At 37.0% G+C, this 11,608-nt stretch overlaps 1 protein-coding gene across 1 annotated transcript in view; it reads left to right on the top strand.

The window, feature by feature from the left end:
- The first annotated feature begins 434 nt into the window (after nucleotides 1–434).
- LOC145773697 (G-protein coupled receptor 84-like) overlaps nucleotides 435–11,608 on the top strand; it is a 33,797-nt gene continuing 22,623 nt past the window's right edge. The window contains exons 1-2 of the mRNA XM_082584835.1: nucleotides 435–538; nucleotides 6,219–6,419. Of these exons, the coding sequence (XP_082440961.1) occupies nucleotides 489–538; nucleotides 6,219–6,419 (251 nt within the window). The 5' untranslated portion in view covers nucleotides 435–488. The remainder of the gene's footprint in view (nucleotides 539–6,218; nucleotides 6,420–11,608) is intronic.

The following is an 11,608-nucleotide window of genomic DNA, read 5'->3' as shown; positions in this document are numbered from 1 at the left end:
TTTTAAGTTCGGTTTATAAAACAAGCTCTACTGTCTTTTATTCATTTCATCGGTAGGTTGAATACTTTACCGATTATGTCGTTAACTGGTATTTGAGATAGGCCCAGCCATCGTATCACGCACTTTCCACCAGCCTTACGCATTCCAAACCAGCAGCTAAACATGCAACACAGTAATAAGGTAGGCCTATAGGTCTTACTGTTGTGTTGCATGAATCATACGTTTGTTGCGGCATTCTTTTGATTACTTGACCACATAACAGTGGAAAATCTATTAACTAACCTTATTTATTACCACGCAGTTATATAGAAGAAAGCACAGAATCACCGAATCTAACTTAAGGCTTCTTTATTGGCTCGTTGCTATAAGAGTTGTTTAAGAAATCTCGTTGAATATTTTTTACAATGCTGTAGTATTTGCCTGAAGGTAAGCAAGGTAAAGGTCTCGACTCGATTCTCTGAGACGTAACACCACAAGTCCACAAGACGATGTTACCAAACACAACCGTCAACCACACCGAAACCATTGCTACATTTCGGTGAGCTGATCGTCTTTTTGAATGTTGTTGTTATCTCTTCTCCTGTTGCTTTTGTGCTTTCACTTAATGTTAACTTACACGAAGAGACAATTTGTTTAATCTGAAATAGTGATAAAATAAAACAGTTTGCAGCTTATGGTTGGCATTTTCCGCACTTTGGCTTCACTAAACCGTATTTGTGGAATCGGAAGTGTCCTCCTTTTGTGCTTTCAATCCATATAAAACAAAAACTTTGAAAGATAGCAAACTGGCCAGAAGTCTTCAATCCAAATATTCAAGAAGGTCGTTAAGAAAATCATTAGTCTAAATGTAAATGGGCCCCAAAAGCTACTGCAAAAAACTAGTAACTAAATGTTGAGTCACACAACAAAACAGCAGTTGAGAACTACCTGTCTACAGACAAATAAATAAATGACAAAGGCGAGATCTCCTACTGCAAATAGAGCAGTGTTTCTCAACCTTTTTTGCCCCAACGCCCCTTCATCAACTGGAAAAATGTTACCGCCCCCCAACAAAAACGATTAATTGCGAAAAGTAAATATAAAAGAATAAATAGTATTAATACTACACAAGTGCTCAATGCCATGCAAAAAGCCAAGCAGAGCGAAATGCATCAAATACAGGCTAGTTACCAGTCTCTAAAACCAAACCCTTACAACCTGTTTTGCCTTAAAAGGGGGATCATCAGAAGGTCCTTATTCAAATAAAATTCTATTTCTATTAGAATAAGGACCTTTTGCTGATCCCCCTTTTAGGGTGAAACAGGCTGTAAGGACTAAGGGTTTTAGAGACTAGTAACTATATTTGATAAAAAGCAAATATATATTTGCGAGCATGAAAACAGTATAGGCCTGCTGGTAGTCAGTGTGAACCTTGGACTTGGTGAGAAAGTGCCAGTTTCTTCACATCTGGTGTAAAGTCAGTGAGAAACATTCGAAGATCACCTCTTATGGATATGTCAAGTGGGTTTCGCAGTTTGGTATGTAGCATAGTAGCAGAACAACACAGCTGAATCTCTTTTCTACCAGGTTTGAGGTAGGAAATGCTATCACGAAGATAGAAGCTCTTTGATGAAATCGTTATGCTTGGCGGTAGATGGGTTCGACCAGAATGCCACCTAACAATCAAACCCCCCCCCCCCCCCCCTTAAGCCGACGTAATCATACCGCCCCCCTACAAAGTCAAAACGCCCCCTGGGGGGCGGTACCGCCACCGTTGAGAACCACTGAAATAGAGAATACCGTACTTAATGTGTGATCATAATTTGAAGTAGCAATTCAAAAAAAGCTTCTCTACGCTTTTATCGTTTTTTTTTTGGACCAATGCTTGGTGAAGTCGGTTTTTATTAAGAACGTCCATAAATTTGCTTCTGTTCGCCCCACTCGTTACCGACAGCGAGGAGTTATTTTACTGAATTTGACGTATTCTGATTATGTTTTGCGAATAATGAAACGCTGTTTATTACAAATTCATCAACAAACATCAGATATCTGGAAGCTATTGCGTATTCATCGGTTTATAGCGCACAGATGGTGTTCAAACTCGCATTATAACTTTGGTGATATGTTGCCATCCATAGCCGTAGGAGAATAAAGCTTTTTTCGGGGGGGGTAAACAAATTTGCCCAAATTTTGTCTTTGCAAATATATTTTTAAAAATGCAACATTACTCACAATCTCTGAGGGGTGTATACTATAGTCTAATACAGGGGTCGGGAGCCTTTTTAGGTAAGAGAGCCATGAAAGCCACGTTTTTGGAAATGTATTTCCGTGAGAGCCATATAATGCTTTAACACTTAATACAACTAACATGTAGTGGCAGATCATGAGTTGTAACACTGGGGCCATATGTTTGTTGAAGATGAGAAAAACAGCGAAAGTCTTGGGAACCCCTAATAAATTTTGAGAAATGCATTTAAATTAGTGCATTCTAAGCGTATTTTCATCTTTAAACTGTAATGAAAAGTTGAAATAAAACTTTCTGTGAGTCAAATGCCGTCACGAAGAGAGATTATATTTTCAAATTAAATTAAATTCGAAGATTTTTATATTTCACACGAGCCATGGGTTTCCGACTCCTGGTTTAATAACTCCACAGTCATCAACTTGGCAGTGTACGAAGTTGAAAATACAAGCAACAGAACGTTCAAATTGGGTTAACAAGGTTAACTTAACTTTAATCTGCATTCATAGATATGTCTGTGTTCCAATTACCGTAAATAAACCAACAAACAATGTCTTAATATCACGGTAAGATTGATTTGCCCAAATAACTGGATAGTTTTGCCCAAATTAGGGACGTTTTTTTTCAGTAGGGAGGCGACCGTTTCCAACTTCATTTTACTTTAACTTAACGCTTTTCATTCTTCATGCTATACATTAAGTAGGCAACACAGTCGACAGGAGTCGAAGCATCGCTTTTTACGACAACTCAGTTTGCACGTTCTGTGTTGAATTGCAATCGTGGTCAAGTTACTGCGTCTTTGAATATACTACCACAGCCAGGGCCGGATTAACCATTAGGCTAATAAGGCTATAGCCTTAGGCCCTGGAAAAATTCAGCCCTCAATTTTTGTAAGGCTGATAGTGATACAGATAGATCCGATAACACTAGCAGTACAGCTTTTGCTTGAAACGAATGACTGAGTTGAGTCAATACATATGAAAAGCCCATTCCCAAAACCACGTAGGGGCCATTTTTACCGAAATTGAGTTTAGAGCAGAGGTCGGCAACCTGCGGCTCCGGAGCCACATGCGGCTCTTTCAGCCCTCTGCTCTGGCTCCCGTGATTACACTGCGAGCTTGGGCAATACAAAAAAAATTTTGTTGTAAATTAATAACTGCTCTAGGCTATAGTTTAAACTAGTTTTGTTGAAAATTATGACTTACAAATCCGTTTAATATGTTTTTTTTCACCAAGATTTAATGCTTTTATCTTGCTAAGGAAAAAAACCATTTAGGACTGTTAGGAATAATGGTGGCTCCTCAAGGCTTACAATGCATGTATTGTATGGGGACAGATTCTGATTTTCCCGGATGTTAGGGCATCTAATTTCCGAAGCTTGAGAGCTGACCTTGAAGATCTTGCTCGCCAGAAGGCCACGCTTCGTCACAACCACAAATGGAGTGACCTTGAAAAGCTTCAAAAACCAGACAAGCTCGTGTTCGATACGTGGAATACCATACCTGACTCTTACATGAACATGAAAAAATATGCATTTGGAGTTCTGTCGATATTTGGATCAAAATATTTATCCGAACAAAGTTTTTCGGTCATGAATTACTTAAAAAATGAACAACGCTCACGCCTAACAGATGAGAGCTTGCAGTCCCAGATGAAACTCAAAGTGTCATCTTATCAAGCTAATGTAGATGTGCTGTGCAGTGACATTCAGGAGCAAATATCGCATTAGCTGGGTGAAATAAATGATTATTTGAAAATGTATGTTTTTACCCAATACTGTGCCCGTAGGTAGCCTACTAAAAAGTGTTGTGTTTAATAGTCAGGCTTTGTTTGTTGAAATTCTGGAATATTCGCATGTACAAAGCAAAAATTGAAAGAAATTCTACATGAAGTGTAGGCTATAATTACCTTTGGTTTTAGTGGCCAACTCGACAGTTACATGTTATGGCTCCGAATATGTCTTAATTTGAATAAACTTGGGAACATTGGCTCTTTTAATGCTAAAGGTTGCCGACCTCTGGTTTAGAGCTTTTCAACTTTTAGGGCTTTTCAACCTGGGGGTCGCGAGCCGTTTTTCGGAGGTTCGCGAGGCGCTTGAAATTCCAGTGTATTGTTTTCAATTCTTTTTTCTAGAAAAGATTAAAAACTGTTTTTTTTTCGCAATCGCCCATTCCTCTACTTGAGGTTATTATATCGTGCTTTCAGACGTTGCAAAGGCATTAACTGTAGGAAAGCATTCGATATTTTTCACCAAGTTCTTGTACATTGTTTTGCGCAGACTAAAGTTAACCAGTAACAACGCTATGGTAAAAAAGCAAAATTATGTAGAATCCTATGCAAAATATAGATTTCTTAGTATCGTTTTCAATGGTAGGCCTATTGAAAAAAATTAGTGTCGGCTATTTTGTTTGAAAGTTCTTTCAGCAACAGGTGCACGCATTGACAAACGTAATAGTTAAAAATATGCAGTACCAAACCATCTCACTGAAATTAATTTAAATAAATCCATAAAAGGTTGCAATAAATTCAACCAGTAAAAGTGAGAAAACGTAGATTATTCCCATTATTTTTTCTCCTATTATCTAGCTAAGCTTGATAGAAAATGGAAATAACAATCGGAGGAAATGTATAATAAAAGCCGTAATAACATCGCAAAAAAACGTTTTTTGTTTCGGAAGTTCACGTTGGAACAGCAATACTAAACATAACTGAATGTCGGCATGAATCAAATTTGGTTAAATTTTGCATTAAATTTGCTTTTGTTGAATACTTTTACGGGGGGGGGGGGGGGGGGGGGTGAGACTACATTGATTGCTCTGAGGAGGTCGCGGTGGAAAAAAGGTTGAAAACCCTTGGTTTAGAGTGTCGTTAGGTAAAGTATTACCATAGGTACCTACTATCCATTTCTTTCTTTCCAAAATCTTTTACATCTGCTTCAAATTTGACAATAAACATTTTTCTGTTATGTAAGTTATATGTTATTTTGCAGTAAATAATTTCAATTTTTTATGTAGCCTATATATTTTTATTACTTTTTGTAGCTTGGTTTGCAAAAATAGGCCCTTCTCTAGTAAACAGCCTTAGGCCTACAGTACCCTTAATCCGGCCCTGACCACAGCTATAACTTGGGATATCATAAAGGTTAAAACAACAAGTTCGTTTTGAACAAGAAAGACTTCGCAAGAGTAATGTTTGCCTTTTTCTTTTTTAATTAATTTTCGACAACACAAAAATTTACTTTCAAAAGCGACTGTGGAGTAACGCGTTTTGTCATCTCCCTCTCGTAAAAAAGCAAGCCTGAACAGAACTGGAAAATCTGAACAAAACTATTTAAGCAGGGTTTCTATTAAATCGGAAGCCCATACAAAACCACTGAAAAGGTCGCCTAATGTCAAATCGGCAATTTACTCCGTCAACTGAAAACGTATGCAACAGAACTTCTGATTACCGAAACTGCTTAAAGCATGAACCAATCAGAAGCTGCGTTGGCTGTGACGTTATTATGTAAATGGGTGTTGGAGGTAGAACAAAAATAAATAAATAAACAGTTCTGATAGAAAGTAAATTAAGTGAGCGTTCCTCCGTAGCCAGCGTGTTCTAGAAGGTTAGGGTTGGGGAATAAGTTTCGCTGACATGGGTTCGATTACCACCCCTATCATAACTGTGTTTTCTTCTGTAATTACCAAACTATGTTCAAAGCACTGATCAACTCTATGGCTGAGTAGCCTGAGTGCTAGAAAGGTCACAATTGGACGGTAGCCACTTAAACGCAGTGTCTAATTGGTTCATGCCTTGCAAGCTCTTACAAAACTTCATCTGTTCAACAAGTAGCTAACCCGGTTGTCCAACCACCCATCAGTTTTTTGTTTGTTTGTATTGTTGTTGTTTTATTGCCACAACAACATGTTGTTTGCTGTTAACACTGATCTTATGCTTCATGATATTGACATGTTGTTGAGATAATATAATGATGGAATACTTAACACTATCTGCGCAGATATCTTGGTATCAGCATCGGTGTCGTCGACATCATCCTTGGAACATTAGGAAATCTTCTCACTATAGTAGCAGTGTTGAGGAACAAGGTCATGTGCAAACAACCCTTCAACATGTTCATTGTTAATCTCAGCATTATTGATCTACTTACGTCATTGCTTATGATGCCGTTCAACGTCACAGGTTACGTCATGATGAAATGGTGAGTGATCCAAAACAAATGACATCAGGTCTAATTTTTATTTTAAGCGGAAGCCCACTGAAAATAAAACAGAAACAATTTAGATTTTCTAAATAAAATAACGCTTTAATTCTGTTTTATTTTGTGTTGTCCGACCTTCTTTTATTTTACTCTAGGAGAAGTTTAAATCCATCCCCAGAGCAAACCAGCGGATAACACAGGCTCTGAGTTTTGTCCGTGCTCGCAAGAGGACACGCGTCACTTCGTTCCTTGAGCAATGAGGCTCACAAAAATATTTCTACTTTTCAAATGATACCTTAGCATTACGACCGTAGTAGAGGTTTGCGAAAGGCAAAGTTTGGTTTCTGAGACAAATAGACTCGCGCTTGTGGTGGGTGAAAGATAATGCGGTTATTGATTCTGTACTGCACAGCATACCTTTCAGTAACATGTTTGCATGAAGAACTGGCCACTATTATTCACGTAACACAAAGTGAGATCATAAATTTTCCAGGAAAACATTGACTGAGCGCTATTTTGTAAACATCGATTTTATCTTCAGCGGAGACAAGTAATTTCCTGTCACCAGCGAATTTATTTCACAGTCTTCGCTTTCACAAAGGCAGCAATTTTCTATATAACTTTTATGGCTATAAAACCTTCAACTCACAAGTTTTCGATAAATGAGACTGCTTGATTAATTATATTAAAACTTAAAACCGCTCAGCTGCATCCTTAATGATTGTAGGGTATAACTTCACAGTGGTGTACGTCAAGAGGGAAGGGAACAAAGAATATACCGTTTGTTATGGCCTGTTTCAAAAATGTGTCGTAGGAGAGCAAAACATTTTTTTGTGGAGGGGGAGGCGAACAAAATTTTGCCCAATTTTTTTCTTTGCAAACATAGCCTACAATTATGTTATATTATGTTATTAAGCTATGTTGTATACAACCTACAATTATTTTACATTCATTGGAAAATATCAATGTATTTCATAAATTATAACAATTATGTAAAGTTTGTAAACTGGTGAGATGTCGAAACATCATGGTAAGATTGATTTGCCCCAATAACTGGACATTTTTGCCTAAACTTGCGACGTTTTTTTTCAGCAGGGGAGCAACCGCCTCCCTAACCCTATCTCCTACCGGTATTGTGCATCATCATCACGCTATTGTGCTTTGCCACAACTTATATGATCACTTAATTTATGCATAATTTAACTAGCTATAACTCTTCTAAAAAATTTAAAACTGTGTATTTTGCATTCAGTTGTATAAAATTTACAATTGGTGAAAGAATTTTACCATAGATTCGTATACTTAAGGCAGGGGTTCTTAACCTTTTTTGTCTCGTTTACCCCTTGCCGAATGAAAAAAGTAAAATTTACCCCCACCGTTTTGGTGACCCCTTGTGATGTCATCGTGTTCAGTCAACCATGCGAAGAAATGCAAAACATCTTTTTTGTCTGGATTTACCTTGGCAAATATCAAAAACAAGCTGTTAATTTGCCGAAGACACGACTGTTCTTGAAGGGGTCCTGTGAAAAATAATGTCTGCTCAAACGTCCTAAATAACTATGATAACAGCACACAAGAATGTTTAAGTTTTTTTCTTTTATTAATGACTGAAACGCAATTTCAACAGTCAATCAGTGAGACTTTTTTGCTTGCTTTCCACGAACAATTTTGGAGATTCTTGGAACAGTCTTTAAAAGAGCTCCTCGCATGTCGTGTTTGGGAACTAAACGAGATCGATGTTTTGTTTTAATAGTCAACAATGAAGAGAACCCTACTTCACACAGATAAATAGTTGGAAAAGGTGTAATAATTTCAAATGCACGCTTAGTCAGCGTAGGAAACTCTTCGACTAATCCACACCAAACTTGGAAAAGTAAAAAGTCACCATTGCATGATAAAAATTTGGAACAAAGAGTTGTTGAACATTGAAGATCAATCAATTCATCTTTGCAAAGATCATCGTCAGCAATACTTTCTAACTTGGCTTCGAAGGGATGAGTTATTCAAAGAGCAGTAGGCTACTGTTAAAACTTTCACCTTCGACGTAACCGCCAAAGTTATTTTTTAAGGCGGCAAGGTGCTGGTATATTTCGATTTTGCGGTCAGAAATCTAGTTGCGACTTCTACTGACTTTCCAAACATCAAATGTCGGAAAATTTGTGTAAACTTCTTTTTGAACTCTTTTACTCCACAGATCTAATTTTGTCTGAAAGCCCTGAATTTTATCATGTAGGCCTTCATCTATAATGGTAACACTTTTTCCTTGCATTTGCATATTGAACTGGTACAGTAAAAATGTAGCACATATACGCTGCTGCAATGAAACTGGTAATCTACTTGCGTGGAGATAAAAGAAAAAGACGAGAACTTACATTAAGCATAAATTTGAATCAAAATCGAGTGCAACACTACCAGTTTTTTACTAACTGAAAAAATGAAGTTTGCTTTAATTTATGATTCAGTAAATTTATCCCCTCGGTAGGTGAAATTTACCCCCAGGGGGTAAATTTGCCCCGGTTAAGAACCCCTGACTTAAGGTATTGATTGAAAAATTTTCATGATGAAAAAAGCAATTGAAGGAACTGTGGAATTGGAAGGCTAGCATTACGCTTTATAACAAAAATGCAAAACAAGGAAACGCAGCTTGCTGGTACTGAAATTTGTGTTAGTGGTTGAAGGCAATTTTGACTTTAGCCTATCCTTTGCAGAAGATTTGAAGATACTTTCATTTCCACATTTCATTTTTTTTTTTTTTTCTGAACAGGATTTGAGCATTTATCATATAACTTATTTTTCCTTCTTTAATAGATTTTTAGATTCCTCAGGAACCTTTAGATTACATATTTTTTAAATGTTTGTTTGAAATAAGGTGTTTCACGGTCGTGCGTGCATTGTAGGCTACCAAGTACCCATGCAATGTAGCCTGTTATTGATTACTGTGAAACTTCAGCAGCCTGTTTCGTTTTTCTGCTCCGGGGCAAAGGTGCTGCACTATTTTTGTTCAAACAAATTATATCCGTCAGTCAACGTTAAAACTTCGTGATTAGTTCAGGAACACAAGAAGTGAGTGCATTTTAGAAAGTGTAATCGATAGTCAAAATACAACGTCATGTTTCATCACATTAGGCAATACTGTGAGAAATTGAGCTTTAAACTCGTTTAGAAGTTCGACATAATTTTTAAGAAATTATTCTTGTATCAAATTTCCAATGAGAAATAATAACTTACTTGTCAAGCATAAAAAGCCGCTGTTGCTGTAAAAATATATTTATTGATAAAATATGCTGAACTTATTGTTTACTTTCAGATAGCTTTTTAAGTATTGAATTTCCACAGACGCATAAAGCTGTGCATTTTTCTGTGGCTCAGTTGGCTTCTTCAAACATGGCTAATCACTTTAATTAAACGAATTAAAAGGCTTGCAAGTAAAGGAAAAAAAAAGGTTATCCGTGATAAGCTGCAATTTGGTGATGAAAATCGATAGATGAAGAGCTAGATTCAATCATACGAGACCAGAAACTTTTTCTGGCCAACTAGCCAAAACCGTCTGCTTTTAAATAGAATCAACGTCTGCACACAATTTTACTAGTTAGGTGATCGTATAGGCTGTATACGTAAAAGATTACTTTGATAGGCCCATTCTGTCAGAATCCCTTAATCATGATAATGGGCTACTACTGGCGTATCCTGGTTGGTTGAGCAAAAGAAGCAATAAAACTCGTGGGGGATTAGAGCATGCCGAAGGCACGTGTTTTCTAGGGGGGTCCGGGGACATGCCCCACCGGGAAAAATTTGCAAAGTTACACTCAAATAATGGATTATAATGCTTTCTGGAAACACTATTAGGGTAATATTTGTATGAAATTTATTATCAGATAAACAGCTATTAACTTATTAAAGGTAGCTCTTACACATGAATGGGCAAAAAATACTGCTACAATTAGAGAACACCAAAAACTCACCAAAACAAAGAAAATATTAGACAAAAAACCCAAATGGATATATTTACCTGTTTCTATTAAAAATAATAAAATGTAATATATTTTATGACTTATAGCGGATTTTAATAAATTGTAGCAAAAATAATTCTGAAAATAGCTCGAAAAATAGCAAGTAAGTTTATAAAAGAATTGTAGCAGAAGAGTTTTAATCCGCCACATTACGAGTATTAAACAAGCATAGAGCATGTATTGAACAATGGTGAATATGGTTTCATCTGGTAAGGTTGCGATATTTGAGAAATATTGATTATTATGCATTTTGAAGAGTTAATTTAAAAAAAGCCTATTTCGAGAAATTTGGCCAATCTGGCAACTCTGCGATCGAGGAAGCAATTTAAAATTTGCTTCCACAGATGAGTTAAGAGAAACGTAAATCGTGCAAACTTTGCGCTGCTTTTTTTCTTTCTCTCTCACTTGTTTCTTCTGATAGCAAAAACGAGAGCAAGGGAAGCGATACGAATCTTTGCTTCCGTAAGCTTCCAACTTTAAAAAAATTAACACCGAGCTGAAATCATACGGGGACATGAGTTAGAAACTGTTCTAATTTGTATTCAGGTAAAGAAATTACGAAATCATTTTACTGAAATATATCATCTTCTCTTTTTTCAAGTTTGACAGGGGAAGCAATGCTTTCCTTGAGGATACGCCACTGGCCTACCAGTTTTTTTAGCCAGCGTATGCCACTAAGACAAGAAGTATTTTGAGAGGATCGGCAGTACAGCTACATTGCTAGGCCTACAACAATGAATTATTAAATGTAGGCTATGTTGGAAGGAAAGAGGTGCAGAGGAAGAAGGAGACGAACAAGCATTGGAAAAGAAAAAAGTGTAGCAGAATAACTTGACATGTGGAAACAAATGACAGCCAACTTTCGACCCGGAGACGAGCATGAGGGCCACAATACGTAAAGCAGGTATAAGAAATAAAACGCTCAAGAAAGTTGCTTTACAGGCAGATACCTGGAACGGTGCTAAGCAAATAGGTCTACAATCATGAAGTTTGTAACCACGACTAGCCTATATGTACCGCTCCAAATTGACAAATTTTCTGCACCAATGCAGAAACTAGTAAGCGGCGACACAAAACTAACAGTTTACGTCAATGGATCGCCTAATAACTAACGTTTACTAAACGATATCTTAAATGCTTGAAACATATCGACTACAGAGCAACGATATTGTGCGTTGT

This window comes from Aplidium turbinatum, chromosome 1 (genome assembly GCF_918807975.1).
Source record: "Aplidium turbinatum chromosome 1, kaAplTurb1.1, whole genome shotgun sequence".
NCBI classification, from domain to species: domain Eukaryota; kingdom Metazoa; phylum Chordata; class Ascidiacea; order Aplousobranchia; family Polyclinidae; genus Aplidium; species Aplidium turbinatum.
The sequence above is the reverse complement of the archived record's forward strand: the minus strand, read 5'-3'. Positions and strand labels throughout refer to the sequence as shown.